Raw genomic sequence first — 26,154 nt, forward strand, 5'->3', positions numbered from 1 at the left:
AAAAGGGGAGGGAATGCAGGGGAGGGGAGAGGGAGAGAAGGGAATGGAGGGGAGGGGGAGGAGATGGGGGAGGGGGAGGGAAGGGGAGGGCTCAGCTCAGCAGTGTGCGTGGCAGTCCTGATCCTGGATTGATTGTGTGTGTGTGTGTGTGTGTGTGTGTGTGTGTGTGTGTGTGTGTTCTTGACCAGCGTATCTTTGAAAATCAACTGTCACTGTGCTTCCTGCCTGTAATCATTTCCCTAGTTTCCTTTCTGACTTTTTAAAATCGATGGTGACCTCTGCTTATGAGTCATGAGTGATCTGTTCGTGGTAGGCCCCTGAGGACCTCACTCTCCACTCCTGTTTCAGGCATGGGGCGGCTGGTTCTGCTGCGGGGAGCTGCCGTCTTTCTGCTGGGAGGCTGGATGGCTTTGGGGCAAGGAGGAGCAGGTAATTATTTAAACACCCTCTTCTTGTTGTATTTTGGTTTGTGGTTTCCTTTGCAACCAGGCACTCTTTATTTTGTAAAACTTAAACAATGAGCGTGGAGGTTTCTTTCTTCTTTTCTTTTCTTTCTTTTCTTTTTTTTTTTTTTGAGACGGAGTCTCGCTCTTGTTGCCCAGGCTGGAGTGCGGTGGCACGATCTCGGCTCACTGCAACCTCCACCTCCTGGGTTCAAGCAATTCTCCTGCCTCAGCTTCCCAAGTAGCTGGGACGAAACATATTTATAAGTAAATACATGAATAATAAGTATACTTATTGCTCCCGGAATATCCACTGCTTATATGCGCTTTCGGTGGCCAGAACTAGGAACTGTATGTGTGCGTGTGTGTGTTTATCTATTGATTGATTGATTGATATATTCATTTTTAATCTATCCATCAATGTATCTCATCTATCTTTTCCCATTAATCACCCATCCATCCACTATCCATCCATCTATTATTCATTGATCCATCCACTAATATATCCATCCACCCATCTATCAAACGATCCATGCACTCATACATTCACCCACCCATCAACCCACCCAGCCATCCGTCCACCCAACCTTTCATTCACTCATCCATCCATCCACCATCCACCCATCTGTTATCTATCCATCCTCCCATCCACCCATCTATCATCCATCCATCCATCCATCCACCCATCCACCCATCCATCCACCAATACATCCATCCATCCATGCATTCACCCACACTTTTATCCACTTATCCATCCATCCATCCATCCACCCATCCATCCACCAATACATCCATCTATCCATGCATTCACCCACACTTTTATCCACTTATCCATCCACCCATCCACCCATCCATCCACCAATACATCCATCTATCCATGCATTCACCCACACTTTTATCCACTTATCCATCCATCCATCCATCCACCCATCCATCCACCAATACATCCATCCATCCATGCATTCACCCACACTTTTATCCACTTATCCATCCATCCATCCATCCATCCATCCATCCACCAATACATCCATCTATCCATGCATTCACCCACACTTTTATCCACTTATCCATCCATCCATCCATCCATCCACCAATACATCCATCCATCCATCCACCCATCCATCCACCAATACATCCATCCATCCATGCATTCACCCACACTTTTATCCACTTATCCATCCACCCATCCACCCATCCATCCACCAATACATCCATCTATCCATGCATTCACCCACACTTTTATCCACTTATCCATCCATCCATCCATCCATCCATCCACCAATACATCCATCCATCCATGCATTCACCCACACTTTTATCCACTTATCCATCCATCCATCCACCCATCCATCCACCAATACATCCATCTATCCATGCATTCACCCACACTTTTATCCACTTATCCATCCATCCATCCATCCATCCACCAATACATCCATCCATCCATCCACCCATCCATCCACCAATACATCCATCCATCCATGCATTCACCCACACTTTTATCCACTTATCCATCCATCCATCCATCCATCCACCAATACATCCATCCATCCATGCATTCACCCACACTTTTATCCACTTATCCATCCATCCATCCATCCACCCATCCATCCACCAATACATCCATCCATCCATGCATTCACCCACACTTTTATCCACTTATCCATCCATCCATCCATCCATCCATCCACCCATCCATCCACCCACCCACCCATCCATGTACACATCTACATATCCATCTATCCGTGCATCCATCCATCCATTCACCTATGTATCTGTTCATCCATTTATTCATCCATTGACTCACTCATCCACCCACCTATCCTTTCATCCACTTATCCATCTATCCATCCATCCACCAACACATCCATCCACCCACCCATCAAACCATCCATCCACCTATGCATTCACCCACACTTTCATCCACTCATCCATCCATCCATCCATCCACCCATCCATGTACACATCTACGTATCCATCTATCCATCTATCCATGCATCCATCCACTCATCCACCCATTCACCTGTGTATCTGTTCATCCATTTATTCATCCATCCACTCACCCATCCACCCACCCATCCACTTGTCTTCCACCTATACACCCACCTGTCCATTGATTCATCCATCTACCTACCCATCCCTATCTATCTGTGTCTGTCTAACTATTTCTATCATCATCTATATAATTCTATCTATCTAACATTACCATTTATCTATCTCTATCTATCTATCCTCCAGATACCTCCACTTAGAACCCAACATGACAAGGTTCACTGTACCCCATCTTTCCAAACCTGTAACTGACTTCTTTGACAGTGAGAGACTTGGCCGGGCACTGTGGCTCACGCCTGTAATCCCAGCACTTTGGCAGGCCGAGGCGGGCGGATCACGAGGTCAGGAGATGGAGACCATCCTGGCTAACACGGTGAAACCCGTCTGTACTAAAAAATACAAAAAATCAGCCGGGCATGGCGGCAGGTGCCTGTAGTCCCAGCTACTTGGGAGGCTGAGGCAGGAGAATGGCATGAACCCGGGAGGCAAAGCTTGCAGTGAGCCGAGATCGCACCACTGCACTCCAGCGTGGGCGACAGAGCGAGACTCTGTCTCAAAAAAAAAAAAAAGAGACTTGGCTTTCATTATCCAAAATATCATTACATGTTTGCTCAATCCTAAAATATTTCCATTGTCCCCATTCGGAATTACAAACCCAGACCTCTTGAAACATCAAACCTACTGAAGTCTATGCAACCTTCCTAGCAAACGCAGAAAGTCTTCTTTACGGTTGGCCCATTTCTTTTCTTTTCTTTTTTTTTTTTGATAGGGAGTCTTGCTGTGTCACCCAGGCTGGAGTGCAGTGACACGATCTCGGTTCACTACAACCTCTGCCTCCTGGGTTCAAGCCATTCTCCTGCCTCAGCCTCCCAGGTAGCTGGGATTACAGGTACCCACCACCATGTCCAGCTCATTTTTTTGTGTTTTTAGTAGAGACGGAGTTTCACCATGTTGGCCAGGCTGGTCTCGAACTCCTGACCTCGGGTGATCCACCCGCCTCGGCCTCCCAGTGTTAAGATTACAGACGTGAGCCGCTGCACCTGGCCGGTCCATTTCTGAAGTTGGTGTGTGTGGTGTTTTGAGAAAGACAGTAAGGTGGATCGATGGGGACAGTTTCCGATGCCACCTTAGGTATCCACAGGGGATGTGTCGTTGGATACATGATTGATGTATACAGCTACATCTGTGCGTGGCACTAGTGGGTGAACTTACCTTTTGCAAAAACAAAAACAAACAAAAGCAGCCGGGTGCGGTGACTCACACCTGCAATCTCAGCACTTTAGGTGGATGAGGCGGGCGGATCACGAGGTCAGGAGATAAAGACCATCCTGGCTAACACAGTGAAACCCCATCTCTACTAAAAATACAAAAAATTATCCAGGCATGGTGGCGGGCACCTGTAGCCCCAGCTACTCCGGAGGCTGAGGCAGGAGAATGGCGTGAACCCAGGAGGCGGAGGTTGCAGTGAGCCAAGATTGCGGCACTGCACTCCATCCTGGGCGACAGAGTGAGAGTCTGTCTCACACAATACAATACAATAAAAAATACAATACAATACAATACAATGCAAAACAATACAAAACAATACAATACAATGCAATACAATGCAATACAATATGTCAGGCGCGGTGGCTCACGCCTGTAATCCCAGTACTTTGGGAGGCCGAGGCGGGTGGATCATGAGGTCAGCAGATCGAGACCATCCTGGCTAACACGGTGAAACCCTGTCTCTACTAAAAATCCAAAAAATTAGCCGGGCGTGGTGACAGGTGCCTGTAATCCCAGCTACTCGGGAGGCTGAGGCAGGGGAATCGCTTGAACCCTGGAGGCGGAGGTTGCAGTGAGCCGAGATCGTGTCATTGTACTCCAGCCTGGGCGACAGAGAGAGACTCCGTCTCACAAAGAAAAATAAATTAAAAAAAAAAAAAAATAAAAGAGTTGCCTCACCGTGAACTTCATGCGTCTATCTGTGTCTAGCAGGAGTACAGATTCAGATCATCTACTTCAATTTAGAAACCGTGCAGGTGACATGGAATGCCAGCAAATACTCCAGGACCAACCTGACTTTCCACTACAGGTAAGTGGCCCCCAGAAAGCGAACCCCACGCCCGGGGGGCTCAAAATCGCTCTTCTGAGCCGTCAGCGATTGGGAATGCTTGAGAACAAAAGTGTAAAGCATCAGACTGTGCAAGCCGGAATGTTTGTTCTGTGAAAGCCTCAGCCCTCCCCACAACCACAATCTCATTGCCCCAAACCTTCTTGCCAAGGGACGGCTGACTCACTCTCAAAATCACCTACATTCTTTTTTTTGTTTGTTTTTATTTGGAGTCGGACTCTCGCTCTGTCGCCCAGGCTGGAGTGCAGTGGCGCAATCTCGGCTCACTGCAAACTCTGCCTCCCAGGTTCAAGCAATTCTCCTGCCTCAGCCTCCCGAGTAGAGTAGCTGGGATTACAGGTACCTGCCACCAGGCCTAGCTAATTTTTGTATTTTTAGGAGAGATGGTGATTCACCATATTGGCCAGGCCAGTTTCAAACTCCTGACCTCATGTGATCCACCTGCCTCAGCCTCCCAAAGTGCTGGGATGACAGGCGTGAGCCACGGCATCCGGACTGAAAATCACCTAGATTCTTCACGGGAGATTAACAGAGAGTTTTGTTCACCCAGAGCTCTGGGTGAACCTGAAGTCTTATCCGCTAGGCAGCCGGGGAGGGAAAGACTCAGTCTCTGAAACATTCCACAGCCTTACCCGGGGCTACCCCCAACCCTGTGTCTCCCTGATGTGACTTTATTTTTATTTTTAGTTTGGCTTAGTTAGACACCCAGAAGTATGCGTGCGAACATTGCAGGAAGGGTTTTTCCAATAAATTTAGTCATGGGTGGATGATTCTTCAGTTTGATAACAAAAGAGAGATAAACGGCAAAGTGTACAGAACAGGGAAATTTTAAAACGAAGTTATTTGGAAAATAAGACTCACCGTTGGGAGACCGAGGTGGGTGGATCATCTGAGATCAGGAGTTCCAGACCATCCTGGCCAACATGGTGAAACCCCAACTCTACTAAAAATACAAAAATTAGCCGGGCGTGGCGGCAGGTGCCTGTAATCCCAGCTACTCAGGAGGCTGAGGCAAGAGAATCGCTTCAACCTGGGAGACGGAGTTCACAGTGAGCCGAGATTGCACCACCGCACTCCAGCCTGGCCGACAGAGCGAGACTGTCTCAAAAACAAAACAAAACAAAAACCTCACAAAAAGAAAAAAAAAATGCTGGATTTTGCACGTAGTTGCAGAATTCAGCTCAGTTTCTTCCTCTGTAAAAGGGGCAGTTCTTAGGGGGTGTGTTGGCTCATGCCTGTTATCCCAGCACTTTGGGACGCTGAGGGGGGTGGATCACCTGAGGTCAGGAGTTCAAGACCAGCCTGGCCAACATGGTGAAACCTCGTCTCTACTAAAAATACAAAAAAATTAGCCGGGCGCGGGGGCGTGCGCCTGTAATCCCAGCAACTTGGGAGGCTGAGGCAGGAGAATCGCTTGAATCCGGGAGGCAGAGGTTGCAGTGGGCCGAGATCACGCCATTGCACTCCAGCCTGGGCAACAAGAACAAAACTCTGTCTCAAAAAACAAACAAACAAATAAAAAAACGGCCGGGCGCGGTGGCTCACGCCTGTAATCCCAGCACTCTGGGAGGCCGAGGTGGGTGGATCACCTGAGGTCAGGAGATCGAGACCAGCCTGGTCAACATGGCGAAATCCCGTCTCTATTAAAAACACAAAAATTAGCTGGGGGTGGTGGTGCGTGCCCGTAATCGCAGCTACTCAGGAGGCAGAGGCAGGAGAATCGCTTGAACCCGGGAGGCAGAGATTGCAATGAGCCGAGATCGTGCCACTGCACTCCAGCCTCAGGGACAGAGCGAGACACCGTCTTAGAAAAAAAAAAAAAAGCCAGGTGTGGTAGCTCACACCTCTCATTCCAGCAGTTTGGGAGGCCAAGGTGTGTGGCTCACCTGAGGTCAGGAGTTCCAGACCAGCCTGGCCCCAACATGGTGAAACCCTGTCTCCGGTAAAACTACAAAAATTAGCTGTATATGGTGGCAGGTGCCTGTAATCCCAGCTACTCAGGAGGCTGAGACAGGAGAATTGCTTGAACGGGAGGCGGAGGTTGCAGTGAGCTGGGATCGCGCCACTGCACTCCAACCTGGGCGACAAGAGCAAGACCCCATCTCTAAATAAATAAGACATGCTTTTTTGTTTTGTTGCTGAATGGTCGTCGTTTTAAACCACAGATTCGACGGTGATGAGGCCTATGACCAGTGCACCAACTACCTTCTCCAGGAAGGTCACACTTCGGGGTGCCTCCTAGACGCAGAGCAGCGAGACGACATTCTCTATTTCTCCATCAGGAATGGGACGCACCCCGTTTTCACCGCAAGTCGCTGGATGGTTTATTACCGTAAGTATTGTAAAGCCAGCTCACCATGCTTTTCAGTACTTCCTTCAGCTTATTACCACAAGGACTGAAAACCAAGCTCATGCAAATCGCCGGATCCATCATTACCGTTGACTATTCAGAAGCAAGATCACCATGCCTTTCAGTACTTCCTGCAGCTTATTACTGTAAGTAACGAAAACCAAGCTCCAGCCAGTCGCGGGATCAATGATTCCCGTAACTATTGAAAAGGAAGCTCAGCATAGTTTTCAGTACTTCCTTCAGCTTATTACCGTAAGTACTGAAAAGCTCATGCAAATCGCCGGATCCATGATTACCGTAATAATTGAAAAGCAAGCTCTGAATGCTTTTCAGTACGTCTTTCAGCTTGTTACCGTAAGTAATGAAAAGCAAGCTCATGCCAGTCGCGGGATCCCTGATTACCGTAACAATTGAAAAGCAAGCTGAGCACGCTTTTTACTACTTCCTTCAGCTTATTACCATAAATACTAAAAAGCTCATGCAAATCACCGGATCCACGATTACCATAACTATTGAAAAGCAAGGTCACCATGCTTTTCATACTTCCTTTAGCTTATGACCATAAGTACTGAAAAGCAAGCTCTAGCAAGTCGCAGGATCAGTGATTCCCGTAACTATTGAAAGGCAGCCCAGCATCCTTTTCACTACTTCCTTCAGTTTATTGCCACAAATACAAAAGCTCATGCAAATAACCGGATCCATGATTACCGTAACTATTGAAAAGCAAACTCACCATGCTTTTCAGTTTATTACCATAAGGACTGAAAAGCACTCTCATACCAGTCGCGGGATCGATGATTACCGTTACAATTGAAAAACAAGCTGAGCACGCTTATTTTAGTAGTTCCTTCAGCTGATTACTATAAATACTGAAAACTGAAAAGTTCAATGCAAATTACCGGATTTACGATTGTCGCAGCTATTGAAAAGCAAGGTCACCATGCTTTTCGTACTTCCTTTAGCTTATGACCATAAGTACTGAAAAGCAAGCTCTAGCAAGTCGCAGGATCAGTGATTCCCGTAACTATTGAAAAGCAGCCCAGCATCCTTTTCACTACTTCCTTCAGTTTATTGCCACAAACACAAAAGCTCATGCAAATAACCGGATCCATGATTACCGTAACTATTGAAAAGCAAGCTCACCATACTTTTCAGTACTTCCTTCAGCTGATTACCATAAGTACTGAAAAGCAAGCTCTCGCAAGTCGCGGGATCAATGATCACCATAACTATTGAAAAGCAAGCTCACCATACTTTTCAGTACTTCCTTCAGCTGATTACCATAAGTACTGAAAAGCAAGCTCTCGCAAGTCGCGGGATCAATGATCACCGTAACTATTGAAAAGCAAGCTCACCATACTTTTCAGTACTTCCTTCAGCTGATTACCATAAGTACTGAAAAGCAAGCTCTCGCAAGTCGCGGGATCAATGATTACCGTAACGATTGAAAAGCAAGCCCAGCACACTTTTCAGTACCCCTTCATCTCCTTACCTTCAGTTACTTTCAGTAAGTTCTGAAAATCAAGCTCATGGACCACTGCAGCCCGGTGCCCAGCTCCTGACTCCAAGTGGGAAGAAACCGGCCTTCCAGGAAGTTTCCTCTTACACGCACACTGGTTGGGGATTGAATCTGCCCCCAGTGGGGAGACCAGATGACCCTGGGAGACTGTGATTTAAGGGAACGAATTAAAGGCGGGGAGCGGTGGCTCACGCCTGTAATCCTAGCACTATAGGAGGCCAAGGCGGGCGGATCACTTAAGGTCTGGAGTTCGAGACCAGCCTCACCAACATGGTGAAACCCCATCTCTACAAACAAACAAACAAACAAAAAATTAGCCGGGCTGATGGCGCATGCCTGTAATCCTAGCTGTTCGGGAGGCTGAGGCAGGGGAATTACTTGAACCTGGGAGGCAGAGGCTGCAGTGAGCCAAGATGGTGCCACTGCACTCCAGCCTGGGCGATTTATAAATTCATTATTTAAAAATAAATAAGGCCCAGGGTGGTGGCTCTCCCCTGTAATCCCAGTACTTTGGGAGACCAAGGCGGGCGGATCACTTGAGGTCTGGAGTTCGAGACCAGCCTTGCCAACGTGGTGAAACCCCGTCTCTATTAAAAATAATAAAAAAAAAAATCAGCCAGGCGTGGTGGCGCACGCTTGTAATCCCAGCTACTCGGGAGGCTGAGGCAGGGAAATTGCTTGAACCCGGGAGGCGGAGGCTGCAGTGAGCCAAGACGGTGCCACTGCACTGCAGCCTGGGCGATTTATAAATTTATTATTTAAAAATAAATAAGGCCCAGGGCGGTGGCTCTCCCCTGTAATCCCAGTACTTTGGGAGGCCGAGGCAGGGGGATCACGTGACGTGGGGAGTTCGAGACCAGCCTGACCAACATGGAGAAACCCCATCTCTATTAAAAATACATAATTAGCTGGGCTTGGTGGTGCATGCCTGTAATCCCAGCTACTCGGGACGCTGAGGCAGGAGAATCGCTTGAATCTGGGAGGCGGAGTTTGTGGTGAGCCGAGATCGCGCCATTGCACTCCAGCCTGGGCAACAAGAGTGAAACTCCATCTCAAATAAATAAATTCATTAAATTAAATAAGGGAATTAATTAGAGATGCCCTCTGGTGCCCTGCCTACGCGCACACACACACACACACACACACACACACACACACACACAGTGAGCTGGAAATATCCTCTCATCCTCATCCCACTCACTGGATTTTCTTTTTTTTTTTTTTTTTTTGAGAGAGAGGGTCTTGCTCTGTTGCCCAGGCTGGTTTTCTTATGTGCGTTGAGAACTGGCTGTTAAGTCTCGGGTGAGGAAATGAGGGACAAATGTAGGGAAACCCTGTTTCCAAAATGTTTATTCTTTATCCTAGAATTCTGTAAGTCTGTGTTTCTTTTTTACTTTTTTATTTTTTAGAGGTAGGGGAAACGGATCTCTTTGAGAATCCGGTGAGAACTATGAACTCTTTATTCGTGAAATTACTTATAGATACTGGGTGCGTTTCCTGGGCTATAATAGGTCACCACAAACTGGAGGCTTAAAACAGCAGAAATTTATTCTCTCCCAGTTCTGAAGCCCACGAGTCTGAGATGGAGATGTCTGAGAGCCGCATTCCCTCTGGAGGTTCTAAGGGAGGATCCTTCCTGCCTCTCCCAGCTCCTGGGGGCTCCAGGTGTCCCTGGGCTTGTGGCCGCATCACTCCAGTCTCTGCCTCCGTCTCCACGTGGCCTTCTCCTCTGTGTCTGTGTCTCCTCCTCTGTCTCTTACAAGGGCACCTGTCATTAGATTTAGGGGACACCCTACTCCAGGATCATCTCACCTCAAGGTCCTTCACCTAATTACATCTGCAGAGAACCTATTTCCAAATCCGGTCTCATTCCAGGTCCTGGGCTTTAGGATGTGGACAGATCTTTCTGGGGGCCACTGTTCCATCCGTTATAATTATATTCAGTTCCTTCCAGGGTTCTAGGGGAGGCTCCTTCCTTCCTCTCTCAGCTCCTGAGGGCTCCAGGCATCCCTGGGCTTGTGGCTGCATCACTCCAGCCTCTGTCTCCGTCTCCACGTGGCCTTCTCCTCTGTGTCTGTGTCTCCTCCTCTGTCTCTTACAAGGGCACCTGTCATTAGATTTAGGGGACACCCTACTCCAGGATCATCTCACCTCAAGGTCCTTCACCTAATTACATCTGCAGAGAACCTATTTCCAAATCCGGTCTCATTCCAGGTCCTGGGCTTTAGGATGTGGACAGATGTTTCTGGGGGCCACTGTTCCATCCGGTATAATTATATTCAGTTCCTTCCAGGGTTCTAGGGGAGGCTCCTTCCTTCCTCTCTCAGCTCCTGGTGGCTCCAGGCATCCCTGGGCTTGTGGCCGCATCACCCCAGTCTCTGCCTGCATCTGCACGTGGCCTCCTCCTCTGTGTCTGTGTCTCCTCCTCTGTCTCCGAGAAGGACACCTGTCATCGCATTTAGAACCCTTCCTTCTGCAGTATGACCTCATGCTAACTAACTGAATCTATAATGATCCTTTTTTTTTTTTTTTGAGACAGTCTCGCTCTGTCACCCAGGCTGGAGGGCAGTGGTTCAATCTCGGCTCACTGCAACCTCCGCCTCCCGGGTTCAAGCGATTCTCCTGCCTCAGCCTCACTAATAGCTGGGATTACGAGCGCCCGCCACCATGCCTGTATTTTTAGTAGAGACGGGGTTTTAGCATATTGGCCAGGCTGGTCTCGAACTCCTGACTTCAGGTGATCCACCCGCCTCAGCCTTCTAAAGGATCCTATTTTTAAATACAGTTCCATTCTGAGTTTCTGGGGAGTTGGGATTTGAACATATATTTTTGTGGGGGACTTAATTTAGCCCGTAACAGACACACGGGACATTTTCCGCAGAATTGTAGAGAGTTCGTTCCTTCACAACCCTACGGGTTCTCGGAGCTCTGGTGGAAGCTTCTCCTATAAAAGTAATGAGGACGGGTGAACCCCGAGACCCATAAGGTATTAAGGGGAGGAGGGGTACAGGCTAGAGAAAGGGGATGAGGTCAGCCTGTCACAATCAGCTCACAGAGGAGGGACGTCGCTTCCGTTATTTCTTCTTCTCAGTGAAACCCAGTTCCCCGAAGCACGTGAGATTTTCGTGGCATCAGGACGCAGTGACGGTGACGTGCTCTGACCTGTCCTATGGTGATCTCCTCTATGAGGTTCAGTACCGGAGCCCCTTCGACACCGAGTGGCAGGTGAGCCGGGCGGCCGCGACTCAGGGCGATGGTGGCTGAGCGTCCCGCAGGTGCGGGCTGTGGGATTCGCTGTTTCATCAGACCCCGCTCTCCTCTGTCTACACCTTCCTGAATTCCACTCTGCTGTATCTTCCTCAGAGAGCTCTAGTCCAGCTTGGCTTTTTCATGTTTCTCTCTGTGTCTCTGAGGGGTCTCCAGAGAAAGAGAACCAATAATATGTCTGTCTGTCTGTCTATCAATCTATTTATCTATCTATCAATCTATCTATATCATTCTATTTTATCTCTACCTCTATGTATCTATATCAATTTCTCTCTCTTTCAATCTATCATCTATCTCATTCTATTTTATCTCTATCTCTGTCTTTCAATCTCTCATTCTATTTTATCTCTCTCTATCTCTGTCTTTCAATCTTTCATCTATTTTATCTATTAACTCTCTTTGTTCTATCTATCTCTCTATGGCTCTATCCATGTCTATTTTATCTACCAACTCTCTTTTATCTATCTATGTACGGTCAATCTTCTATATATATCATCCCTATCTCTATGTAGTTCAACTATCTATCATCTCTAACTACCTACCCATTATCTCTATTCTACCATCTACTATCTTATCTATGTATTTATCTATCTATGTATGTATGTATACATCATCTATCCATCTCTATCTATCTAAGTATCATCTATCTATCTACTTCTCTGTATCATCTGTCTGTCTGTCTCTCTATCTATCTATTTGTCTATCTATCTATCTATCTATCTAATGTATCATCTATTTATCTCTCTATCATCTGTCTATGTATCATCTATCTCTCTCTCATCGCTCTATCATCTATGTATCATCTATCTCTCTCTCTATCATCTGTCTATGTATCATCTATCTCTCTCTCTATCATCTGTCTATGTATCATCTATCTCTCTCTCATCGCTCTATCATCTATGTATCATCTATCTATCTCTCTATCATCTATCTATGTATCATCTATCAACTCTGTCATCTCTCTGTTTTATCTATTTATCTATCATTTCTTTATCTGTCTACCTCTAGTCCTATCTCTATCTGTATCTCTACACACCTGTCTCTCTACACACACACACACACAGACACACAAACACAGGTACACAGACACACACAGACATGCACAGACACACACAGACACACACAGGCACACACACACAGTCATGTGCTGCCTAACGACCTTTCGGTCATCAGCAGACTGCATGTATCACGGTAGTCTCCTATGATTATCACACAGCTGTCCTATGCAGCTGTCCCAATTATTTTCTTCTATACCATATTTTTCCTGTACCTTCTCTATGTTTAGATACACAAATACTTACCCTCGCGTTAGGTTTGTCTGCAGTATTCAGTACAGTAACGTGCTGTATGGGTGTGTAGCTGAAGAGCAATTTACTATACAGCCTAGGTGTGCAGCAGGCTAGACCAGTTAGGTGTGTGTAAGTAAACTCTAGAATATTCTCATAATGAAGAAATCACCTCACAATGCATTTCTCAGAACATGTCCCCATCGTTAAGCAATGCATGACTGTATATCTACCTATATGTGTGTGTACACACACACATATACACACACATATGTACGTACCTTGTGTACACAGCTTATATATACATATATACACATGCATATACACACATATAGATACACAGCTTATATACACACATATATACATACCTTATATATGCATATTTATACACACATATATACACATCTTATATACACATATATACACACACACACAGCTTATATACACATATATATACCCACATATATACATACCTTATATACGCATATTTATACACACGTATATACACATCTTATATACACGCATATATACACACACACAGCTTATATACACATATATATACCCACACATATATACATACCTTATATATGCATATTTATACACATGTATATACACATCTTATATACACACATATATACACACACACAGCTTATATACACATATATATACCCACACATATATACATACCTTATATACGCATATTTATACACATGTATATACACATCTTATATACACACATATATACACACACACAGCTTATATACACATATATATACCCACACATATATAATATACACAGCTTATATACACATATATATACATGTATATATGCACCTTATATACACAGCTTATATACACATATTTATACACACGTATACACACACCTTATATACACACATATATACACACATATACACAGCTTATATACACATATATACACACACATATATACATACCTTATATACGCATATTTATACACATGTATATACACATCTTATATACACACATATATATACACACACATGTGCACAGCTTATATACACGTATATATACACATATATATGCACCTTATATACACAGCTTATATACACATATTTATACACACATATACACACACCGTATATACACACACATACACACATATACACAGCTTATATACACAGCTTATATACATGTATATACACACATGTATATACACACATGTATATACACACATGTATATACACACATGTATATACACACATGTATATACACACATGTATATACACACATGTATATACACACATGTATATACACACAAACTTTATATATATATACACACACAGCTTATATACAATACATATACACACATATATACACACCTTATATACACACATATATATACACACACATATATACAGAGCTTATATACACAGCTTATGTACACATATATATACACACGTATATACACACCTAATATACACAGCTTATATATACACATATATACACATACAAATATACACACCTTACATACACAGCTTATATATACACATATATACACACATATAGATACACAGCTTATATATACACATATATACACATCTTATATACACAGCTTCTATACACATAGATATATACACACCTTATACACACAGCTTATATATACACAATTATATATACACACCTTATATATACAGCTTATATATACACACATATATAAATATACATATAGAGATATCTTATTGGTACATATATCTACAAACATATATAAACTATATATGTATAAACTGATACATAGAATAGAACATTCATCTGTATCTTTATATCCATTTATATCTGTAAAGATATGTAGATACAGGCTGGATGCAGTGGCTCACACCTTTAATCCCAGCACTTTGGGAGGCCAAGGTGGGTGGATCACCTGAGGTCAGGAGTTCAAGACCAGCCTGGCCAACGTGGTGAAACCTCATCTCTACTAAAAATACAAAAATTAGCCGAGCATGGTGGTGCCTGTAATCCCAGCTACTCGGGAGGCTGAGGCACAAGAATTGCTTGAACCCGAGAGGCAGAGGTTGCAGTGAGCCGAGACCGCACCACTGCACTCCAGCCTGGGCAACAGAGCAAGACTCTGTCTCAGTAAATAAATAAATAATATATTAAAATAATAATAAAGTAAATACAGGCCAGGCACAGTGGCTCATGCCTGTAATCCCAGTACTGTTGGAGGCCAAGGCAGGAGGATTGCTTGAGCCCAGGAGTTGTTGACCAGCTTGGGCAACAGAGTGAGACCCCATCTTTTTTTTTTTTTAGACGCAGTCTCACTCTGTCACCCAGGCTGGAGTGCAGTGGTGCGATCTCTGCTCGCTACAACCTCCGCCTCCCAGGTTCAAGCGATTCTCCTGCCTCAGCCTCCCAAGTAGCTGGGATTACAGGCACACACCACCATGGCCGGCTAATTTTTGTATTATCAGTAGAGACGGGGTTTCTCCATGTTGGCCAGGCTGGTCTCGAACTCGCGACCTCAGGTGATCCACCCGCCTCAGCCTCCCAGAGCGTTGGGTTTACAGGCGTGAGCCACCGTGCCCGGCCTCGCGGCTCCATTCTTGAAGTCAGCGAGACTGCGAACCCTCCAGAAGGAAAACTCTGGACAGACAGGTTACATCACTAATCATTGTGTGTGTGTGTGTGTGTGTGTGTCTCCAGTCCAAACAGGAAAATACCTGCAACGTCACCATAGAAGGCTTGGATGCCGAGAAGTGTTACTCTTTCTGGGTCAGGGTGAAGGCTATGGAGGATGTATATGGGCCAGACACATACCCAAGCGACTGGTCAGAGGTGACGTGCTGGCAGAGAGGCGAGATTCAGGGTAATGCTTGTTACCCGGCAGTGTCCCATAGCCTTGTCGCCAGGCTGGAGTAGGCATAGCCACTGCCTTCCCGGGAGGTGGGAGGGAGGGTGTCCTGCCTTCCCGGGAGGTGGGAGGGAGGGTGTCCTGCCTTCCTGGGAGGTGGGAAGGAGGGTGTCCTGCCTTCGAGGTGGGAGGGAGGGTGTCCTGCCTTCCCGGGAGGTGGGAGGGAGGGTGTCCTGCCTTCCCGGGAGGTGGGAGGGAGGGTGTCCTGCCTTCCCGGGAGGTGGGAGGGAGGGTGTCCTGCCTTCCCACGAGGTGGGAGGGAGGGTATCCTGCCTTCCCAGGAGGGTGTGTCTGAGCAAGCTCAGCCTTCTGTCATCCCCCAGGGCCCCATCTGAAAGTAATTCCTCTCCTTGTTTCATTCTCCGGCTGCTTTCACTTGGGAGAGTTTTCTTTCTTTTGTTTTTTTGAGAAACATTCTCATGGTGCCCAGGCTGGAGTGCAGTGGCACGATCTCGGCTCCCTGCAACATCTGTCTCCCACGTTCAACCGATTCTCCCGCCTCAGCCTCCCGAGTGGCTGGGATTACAGTGTACACGCCACCACACCTGATTAAATGTTTTTATTTTTTATTTTTTTATTTTTATTTTTTTTAGAGGGAGTCTCAGTCTGTGGTCCAGGCTGGAGTTCAGTGGCACGATCTCGGCTCACTGCAACCTCCGCCTCCCGAGTTCAAGTGATTCTCCTGCCTCAGCCTCCCAAGTAGCTGGGATTGCAGGCACGCACCACCAAGCCCGGCTAATGTGTGTATTTTTAGTAGGGATGGCGTTTCCCCATATTGGCCAGGCTGGTCTCAAACTCCTGACCTTGTGATCCGCCCGCCTCGGCCTCCCAAAGTGCTGGGATTAAAGGTGTGAGCCACCGCGCCCAGCCTTCGACGTATGTTTTCAGGGGGCATGATTTAATGAGCACAGCCACCAACACACGAAAGCAAGCTCTCATATGCTGTAAACACCTCCAGCAACCAGAAGCCTCCGAAGGCTACATGTTGAACCTGCCCTTACTTCCTCGGGGTGGCTGTGGGATGCGTTGTCGTCCAGAGACACGGTGTCTCTTTCCAGGATATTTTCCATAGGAATCAAAATTTGCTGACACTAACATTCATTAAAAAAAAAAAAATAGGCCCATCTCTACTAAAAATATAAAAATTAGCCCGGTGTGGTGGCGGATGCCTGTAGTCCCAGCTACTCGGCAGGCTAAGGCAGGAGAATTACTGTATTAAAAATACCAGACTGGGCTGGGCGCAGTGGCTCAAGCCTGTGATCCCAGCACTTTGGGAGGCCGAGGTGGGTGGATCACGAGGTCCGGAGTTCGAGACCAGCCTGGCCAACATGGTGAAACCCCGTCTCTACTCAAAAATACAAAGAATTAGCCGGGCGTGGTGGCAGGTGCCTGTCATCCCAGCTGCTCGGGACGCTGAGACAGGAGAATTGCTTGAGTCCGGGAGACGGAGGTTGCAGTGAGCTGAGATGGCACCACTGCACTCCAGCCTGGGCAACAGAGTGAGGTTCTGTCTCAAAAAAAAAAAAAAGTAAAAGATTTGCTGACACGAATATTTACAAAAAACAAAAACAAAACAAAAAACAAACAACGAGAACCAAGAAAAAAAAAAAACGAACACCAAAAAATGAGGGAGAGTGGTCAGGGATGAGATGTAACATCATGTTGAAAACGTACAGCCGCACGTCATGTTGAAAACTGACAGCCGCCTTTTCGTTTTGTTTCAGATGCCTGTGCAGAGACACCAACGCCTCCCAAACCAAAGCTGTCCAAATTTATTTTAATTTCCAGCCTGGCCATCCTTCTGACGGTGTCTCTCCTCCTTCTGTCTTTATGGAAATTATGGAGGTAAGGATGACTCCTGCCGCCCGTGGGTGGAGGGACCTGCTTGCACAATGTCTGTGAAGTAGGAAAAAAGATTCATCGCCTGATAGAGTCATTTCCCTGGGCCTCAGTTTCCATACAATGCCCACTCTTCTGACGGTGCATTATAAGAAATTTCGGAGGGGCCGGGCATGGTGGCTAACACCTGTCATCCCAGCACTTGGGGAGACCGAGGCAGGCAGATCACGAGGTCACGAGTTCGAGACCAGCTTGGCCAATATGGTGAAATTCCATCTCTACTAAGAATATAAAAATTAGGGTCAGGCACGGTGGTTCACGCCTGTAATCCCAGTATTTTGTGAGGCCAAGGCGGTGAATCATAAGGTCAAGAGATCGAGAGCATCCTGGCCAACATGGTGAAACCCTGTCTCTAATAAAAATACAAGAAGCAGCCGGGCGTGGTGGCGTGCACCTGTAATCCCAGCTACTCGGGAGGCTGAGGCAGGAGAATTGCTTGAACCCGGGAGGCGGAGGTTGCAGTAAGCTGAGATCGCACCACTACACTCCAGCCTGGGCAACAGAGCAAGACTGTCTCAAAAAAAAAAAAAAAGAATCAGCCCAGCCGGGCGCGGTGGCTCACGCCTGTAATCCCAGCACTTTAGGAGGCAGGCGGATCACCTGAGGTCTGGAGTTTGAGACTAGCCTGGCCAACCTGGCGAAACCCCACCTCTACTAAAAATATAAAAATTGGTCGGGCGCGGTGGCTCATGCCTGTAATCCCAGCACTTTGGGAGGTCGAGGCAGGCGGATCACGAGGTCAGGAGATCGAGACCATCCTGGCTGACATGGTGAAACCCCGTCTCTACTAAAAATACAAAAAAATTATCCAGGCGTGGTGGTGGGCGCCTGTAGTCCCAGCTACTCAGGAGGCTGAGGCAGGAGAATGGCGTAAACCTGGGAGTCGGAGCTTGCAGTGAGCCGAGATCGCGCCACTGCACTCCAGCCTGGGTGACAGAGCAAGACACTGTCTCAAAAAAAAAAAAAAAAAAAAAAAAATTAGCCCTGCCAGGTGTGGTGGCTCATGTCTGTAATCCCAGCACTTTAGGAGGCCGAGGCAGGAGGATCACCTGCGGTCAGGAGTTCGAGACCAGCCTGGCCAACATGGCGAAACCCCACCTCTACTAAAAATATAAAAATTAGCCGGGCGCATAATTATATATATTTATATTTATATATAATTTATTTATTTATTTATTTATTTTTTTTAAAGTAGTCTTTTTTTTTTTTTCTTTTTTATTGATCATTCTTGGGTGTTTCTCGCAGAGGGGGATTTGGCAGGGTCACAGGACAATAGTGGAGGGAAGGTCAGCAGATAAACAAGTGAACAAAGTTCTCTGGTTTTCCTAGGCAGAGGACCCTGCGGCCTTCCGCAGTGTTTGTGTCCCTGGGTACTTGAGATTAAGGAGTGGTGATGACTCTTAACGAACATGCTGCCTTCAAGCATCTGTTTAACAAAGCACATCTTGCACCGCCCTTAATCCATTCAACCCTGAGTGGATACAGCACATGTTTCAGAGAGCACAGGGTTGGGGGTAAGGTCACAGATCAACAGGATCCCAAGGCAGAAGAATTTTTCTTAGTACAGAACAAAATGAAAAGTCTCCCATGTCTACCTCTTTCTACACAGACACAGCAACCATCCGATTTCTCAATCTTTTCCCCACCTTTCCCCCCTTTCTATTCCACAAAACCGCCATTGTCTTCATGGCCCGTTCTCAATGAGCTGTTGAGTACACCTCCCAGACGGGGTGGTGGCCGGGCAGAGGAGCTCCTCACCTCCCAGTAGGGGCGGCCGGGCAGAAGCGCCCCTCACCTCCCAGACGGGGCGGCTGGCCGGGCGGGGGGCTGACCCCCCCCACCTCCCTCCCGGACAGGGCGGCTGGCCGGGCAGAGGGGCTCCTCACTTCCCAGTAGGGGCGGCCGGGCAGAAGCGCCCCTCACCTCCCAGACGGGGCGGCTGGCTGGGCGGGGGGCTGACCCCCCCCACCTCCCTCCCGGACGGGGCGGCTGGCCGGGCGGGGGGCTGACCCCCCACCTCCCTCCCGGACAGGGCGGCTGGCCAGGCAGAGGGGCTCCTCACTTCCCAGTAGGGGCGGCCGGGCAGAGGCGCCCCTCACTTCCCCGACGGGGCGGCTGGCCCGGCGGGGGGCTGACCCCCCCACCTCCCTCCCAGAGGGGGCGGCTGGCCTGGCAGAGGGGCTCCTCACTTCCCAGTAGGGGCGGCCGGGCAGAGGCGCCCCTCACCTCCCGGACAGGGCGGCTGGCCGGGCGGGGGGCTGATCCCCCCACCTCCCTCCCGGACGGGGCGGCTGGCCGGGCGGGGGGCTGACCCCCCCACCTCCCTCCCGGACGGGGCGGCTGGCCGGGTGGGGGGCTGACCCCCCACCTCCCTCCCGGACAGGGCGGCTGGCTGGGCAGAGGGGCTCCTCACTTCCCGGTAGGGGCGGCCGGGCAGAGGCGCCCCTCACCTCCCGGACAGGGCGGCTGGCCGGGCGGGGGGCTGATCCCCCCACCTCCCTCCCGGACGGGGCGGCTGGCCGGGCCGGGGGCTGACCCCCCCCCACCTCCCTCCCAGACAGAGCGGCTGGCCGGGCAGAGGCGCCCCTCACCTCCCGGATGGGGCGGCTGGCCAGGCGGGGGGCTAACCCCCCCACCTCCCTCCCGGACGGGGCGGCTGGCCGGGCCGGGGGCTGACCCTCCCACCTCCCTCCCAGACGAGGAGGGAGGACGCTCCTCACTTCTCAGACGGGGTGGCTGCCGGGCGGAGGGTCTCCTCACTTCTCAGACAGGGCGGCCGGGCAGAGACACTCCTCACATCCCGGACGGGGCGGCAGGGCAGAGGTGCTCCCCACATCTCAGACGATGGGCGGCCGGGCAGAGACGCTCCTCACTTCCCAGATGTGATGGCGGCCGGGAAGAGGCGCTCCTCACTTCCTAGATGGGATGGCGGCCGGGCGGAGACGCTCCTCACTTCCCAGACGGGGTGGCTGCCAGGCAGAGGCTGCAATCTCGGCACTTAGGGAGGCCAAGGCAGGCGGCTGGGAGGTGGTTGTAGCGAGCCGAGATCACGCCACTGCACTCCAGCCTGGGCGCCATTGAGCACTGAGTTAACGAGACTCCGTCTGCAATCCCGGCACCTCGGGAGGCCGAGGCTGGCGGATCACTCGCGGTTAGGAGCTGGAGACCAGCCCAGCCGACACATCGAAACCCCGTCTCCACCAAAAAAATACGAAAACCAGTCAGGCGTGGCGGCGCACGCCTGCAATCGCAGGCACTCGGCAGGCTGAGGCAGGAGAATCGGGCAGGGAGGTTGCAGTGAGCTGAGATGGCAGCAGTACCGTCCAGCTTCGGCTCGGCATCAGAGGGAGACCGTGGAAAGACGGGAGAGGGGAGAGGGGAGAGGGGAGAGGGGAGAGGGAGCTCTATCTACCACACAGTCCTTCTCTCTCTATATAATTATATATAAATATAAATATATTATATATATTTAATTTATATAATATATAAATATATTATATATATTTATATATAATATATTTATATATTATACAAATTAAATATATATAATATATTTATATATTATAGATATTTAATTTAATATATATAAAATATATAAATATATATTTAATTTAATATATAAATATATATTTAATTTAATCTATATAAAATATATAAATACATAAAATTTAATATATAATATATAAATATATATAATTTAATATATAATATATAAATATATAAAAATATATATAATTCTATAAATATATATAATATATAAAAAATATATAAAATATATATAATTATATAAATATATATATTTATAAAAATATAAAAATTAGCACCTATAGTCCCAGCTGCTCTGGAGGCTGAGGCAGGAGAACCACTTGAACCCAGGAGGCAGAGGTTGCCGTGAGCTGAGATCACACCGTTATGCTCCATCCTGGGCGACAACGGTGAAACTCTGTCTGAAACAAAGGAAAAAATAAAATTAGCTGGGCGTGGTAGCGTGCACTTGTAGTCCCAGCTATTTGGGAGGCTGAGGTGGAAGGATGGCTTGAGCCTGGGAGTTTAAGGTTGCAGTGAGCTTTGATTGCACCACTGCACTCCAGCCGGGGTGACAGAGCACGATCCTGTCTCTCAAAAAGAAAACTAAAGAAGTCCAGGTAAGCTGGGCAACTTGGTAAGGGCAGCAAGAAGAATGGTCCAAGATCTAATATTGTCTTTGCTCCATCTCTCACTGAATTTTTCGCTTTGAATCCAGTGAGAGTTCTAGACGAAACAATATTCTTTCAGACTACAGAGAACTTTTCAAAAATGTGAGATTGAGTCATTTTCTTATTTATTGATTTATTTATGTATTTACTTTGAGACGGAGTCTCACTCTGTCACCCAGGCTGGAGTACAGTGGCGTGATCTCGGCTCACTGCAACCTCCGCCTCCCGGGTTCAAGCAATTCTCCTGCCTCAGCCTCCCCAGTAGCTGGGAGTTTGAGTCATTTTCTTATATATTTATTTATGTATTTATTTATTTTGAGACTGAGTCTCACTCTGTCACCCAGGCTGGAGTGCAGTGGCGCAATCTCGGCTCACTGCAACTGCCACCTCCCAGATTCAAGCAATTCTCCTGCCTCAGCCTCCCCAGTAGCTGGGATGTTGAGTCATTTTCTTATTTATTTATTTATGTATTTATTTTGAGACGGAGTCTCACTCTGTCACCCAGGCTGGAGTGCAGTGGCGCGATCTTGGCTCACTGCAACCTCCGCCTCCCGGGCTCAAGCGATTCTCCTGCCTCAGGCCTCCCGAGTAGCTGGGATTACAGGCGCCTGCCACCACGCCTGGCTAATTTTTGTATTTTTAGTAGGGACAGGGTTTCACCATGTTGGCCAGGCTGGTCTCGAACTCCTGACCTCAGGTGATCCACCCGCCTCAGCCTCCCAAAGTGCTGGGATTACAGGCGTGAGACACCGCGCCCGGCCTCCTGATGGGAACTTTATGAGGACCCCAGAGGCAGAGTCCCTGGGCAGTGGGAGGAGACACATGTGTCCATGTGGAAGGCTCCGCTCTGCCATTCTTGGTCTGTCCCTGGGGTCCATGCCCTGTAGGTGCTTCTTGCCACCCCTTCCTGCGGGGCTGTGGCCGACCTGACCACACTCTCCGTCTCTATTTCAGAATGAAGAAGTTTCTCATGCCCAGCGTGCCAGACCCGAAATCCATCTTCCCCGGGCTCTTTGAGATACACCAAGGGAACTTCCAGGTATCCGCCCTCTCCTTGTGTCTCTTCTCCTCTCCACCAAGCAGGTGCACCTCTGCCTGCATTCCTATCTCTCTGAGCGCGACCCTTTTAGAGAACGACATTAACAGCCAGGCGCAGTGGCTCACGCCTGTCATCCCAGCAATTTGGGAGGCCGAGGCGGCAGGCTCACTCCAGGTCAGGAGTTCGAGACCAGCCTGTCCAACATGTGAAACCCCATCTCTACTAAAAATACAAGAATTAGCCGGGCGTGCTGGCTCACTCCTGTAATCCCAGCGACTCTGGAGGCAGAGGCAGGAGAATCGCTTGAACTGTGGAGGCAGAGGTTGCAGTGAGCTGAGATTGTGCCATTGTGCTCCAGCCTGGGTGACAGAGTGAGACTCTGTCAAGAAAAAAGAAGGAAGGAAGGGAAGGAAGGAGGGAGGAAAGGGGGAGAGAGGAAGGAAGGAAGGAAGGAAAGAAAGAAAGAAAGAGAAAAAGAAGGAAAGAAAGAAAAATGGTTTGATCTCTGCTCACTGCAACCTCCGCCTCCCAGGCTCACGCCATTCTCCTGCCTCAGCCTCCCGAGTAGCTGGGATTACAGGCACCCGCCACCACACCTGGCTAATTTTTTGTATTTTTAGTACCGACGGGTTTTTTCACCATGTTGTCCAGGCTGGTCTCAAACTCAAGTCCACCCACCTTGGCCTCCCAAAGTGCTGGGATGACAGGCGTGAGGTACCGTGCCCGGTTTATGTGTCCTATGTGTTGATTTTAATGCTGGTCAGGTGTGTCTGAATTTCAAAGGGAAGAGGGTATAAAGAAGCATGTCCAACTCTGACTTCCCATTATGGCTCCAACTTGGTTTTTTTTTTTTTTTTTTTTTTAAGACACAGTCTCGCTCTGTCGCCCAGGCTGGAGTGCAGTGGCGCGATCTCGGCTCACTGCAAGCTCCACCTCCCGGGTTCACGCCATTCTCCTGCCTCAGCCTCCCAAGTAGCTGGGATTACAGGCGCCCACCACCACGCCCGCCTGATTTTTTGTATTTTTCGTAGAGACGGGGTTTCACCATGTTAGTCGGGATGGTCTCGATCTCCTGACCTTGTGATCCACCCGCCTCGGCCTCCCAAAGTGCTGGGATTACAGGTGTAAGCCACTGCGCCCGGCTGGCTCAAACTAGGTTTTAACTTAACTTTGGAATCACCTTGGCTGACTGGAGAGTCCGTCAGTCTGTTGGAAGGCTTAGAATTTTATTTTTGGGGGCCAGGCACGGTGGCTCACGCCTTTGATCCCAGCACTTTGGGAGGTCGAGTCGGGTGGATCACCTGAGGTTGGGAGTTCGAGTCCAGCCTGACCAACATGCTGAAACCCCGTCTCTACTAAAAATACAAAATTAGCCGCGTGTGGTGGTGGGTGCCTGTAATCCCAGCTACTCAGGAGGCTGAGGCAGGAGAATCGCTTGAACCGGGTAGGCGGAGGCTGCGGTGAGCCGAGATCACGCCGTTGCACTCCAGCCTGGGAAACAAGAGCAAAATGCCATCTCAAAAAAAAAAAAAATTATTTTTGGTTTACAAGGGTATTGGTGTCAGAGCTCCTGGATGCCCCAAACAAGAGCTTTGTAGGGGCTCAGACCTCCCAGATGAGAGGGCTTTCCTGTTCCATTGGGAATGGTGTTGTTTCTTGGGAAGAAAGAAAGAGAGAGAGAAAGAGAGAGAGAGAGAAAGAGAGAAAGAGAGAAAGAAAGAAAGAAAGAAAGGAAGGGAAAGAAAGGAAGGGAAAGAAAGAGAAAAGAAAAGAAAGAGAGAAAGAGAAAGAAAGAGAAAGATGTCCAGGGATGTCTGTGGTGGGTACCGTCTGTACGGATGCTCAGGATGCTGTCTGTGGTGTGTCCACTGTGTTTGAGCTAGAATGTTCTTCCTGGTAGGAGTGGATCACAGACACCCAGAACGTGGCCCACCTCCACAAGATGGCAGGTGCAGAGCAAGAAAGTGGCCCCGAGGAGCCCCTGGTGGTCCAGTTGGCCAAGACTGAAGCCGAGTCTCCCAGGATGCTGGACCCACAGACCGAGGAGAAAGAGGCCTCTGGGGGATCCCTCCAGCTTCCCCACCAGCCCCTCCAAGGCGGTGATGTGGTCACAATCGGGGGCTTCACCTTTGTGATGAATGACTGCTCCTACGTGGCGTTGTGATGGAGACACCACTGTCAAAGTCAACGTCAGGATCCACGTTGACATTTAAAGACAGAGGGGACTGTCCCGGGGACTCCACACCACCACGGATGGGAAGTCTCCACGCCAATGATGGTAGGACTAGGAGACTCTGAAGACCCAGCCTCACCATCTAAGGCAGCCACTGCCCTGCTAACTTTCCCCCACATGAGTCTCTGTGTTCCAAGGCTTCATGGCAGATGGGAGCCGATTGCTCGAGGAGCTTTACTCCCAGTTCCTTTTCGTGCCTGAACGTTGTCACATAAACCCCAAGGCAGCACGTCCAAAATGCTGTAAAACCATCTTCCCACTCTGTGAGTCCCCAGTTCCGTCCATGTACCATTCCCATAGCATTGGATTCTCGGAGGATTTTTTGTTTGTTTGTTTGTTTTGAGACGGAGTCTCGCTCTGTCGCCCAGGCTGGAGTGCAGTGGCGCGATCTTGGCTCGCTGCAAGCTCTGCCTTCCGAGTTCAAGCAATTCTCCTGCCTCAGCCTCCTGAGTACCTGGGATTACAGCTGCCCGCCACCACGCTCGGCTAATTTTTGTATTTTTAGTAGAGATGGGGGTTTCACCACGTTGGCCAGGGTGGTCTTGAACTCCTGACCTAAGGTGATCCACCTGCCTTGACCTCCCAAAGTGCTGGGTTTACAGGCGTGAGCCACTGTCCCCAGCATTTTTTTTTTTTTTTTTGAGACAGAGTCTCACTCTGTTGCCCAGGCTGGAGTGCGGTGGCTCAATCTCGGCTCACTACAACCTCCACTTCCCATCAAATGATTCTCCTGCTTCAGCCTCGCAAGTAGCTGGGATTACAGGTGCCTGCCACCATGCCTGGCTAATTCTTCTGTTTTTAGTCGATATAGGGTTTTGCCATGTTGGCCAGGCTGGTCTCAAACTCCTGACCTCAGGTGATCCT

At 48.4% G+C, this 26,154-nt stretch overlaps 1 protein-coding gene across 1 annotated transcript; it reads left to right on the forward strand.

Annotated features, from left to right (window-relative positions):
* On the forward strand, positions 1-25,922 carry LOC100981146 (cytokine receptor like factor 2). The gene is made up of 8 exons (XM_055107089.2): positions 1-429; positions 4,473-4,572; positions 6,777-6,943; positions 11,572-11,705; positions 15,716-15,878; positions 17,648-17,768; positions 22,973-23,057; positions 24,958-25,922. Exons 1-8 carry the CDS (start codon positions 351-353, stop codon positions 25,219-25,221), a joined length of 1,113 nt encoding a protein of 370 aa, XP_054963064.1. The 5' UTR covers positions 1-350; the 3' UTR covers positions 25,222-25,922.
* The last annotated feature ends 232 nt before the right edge of the window (positions 25,923-26,154 follow it).

Source organism: Pan paniscus, chromosome Y (genome assembly GCF_029289425.2).
Source record: "Pan paniscus chromosome Y, NHGRI_mPanPan1-v2.0_pri, whole genome shotgun sequence".
Taxonomy (NCBI): domain Eukaryota; kingdom Metazoa; phylum Chordata; class Mammalia; order Primates; family Hominidae; genus Pan; species Pan paniscus.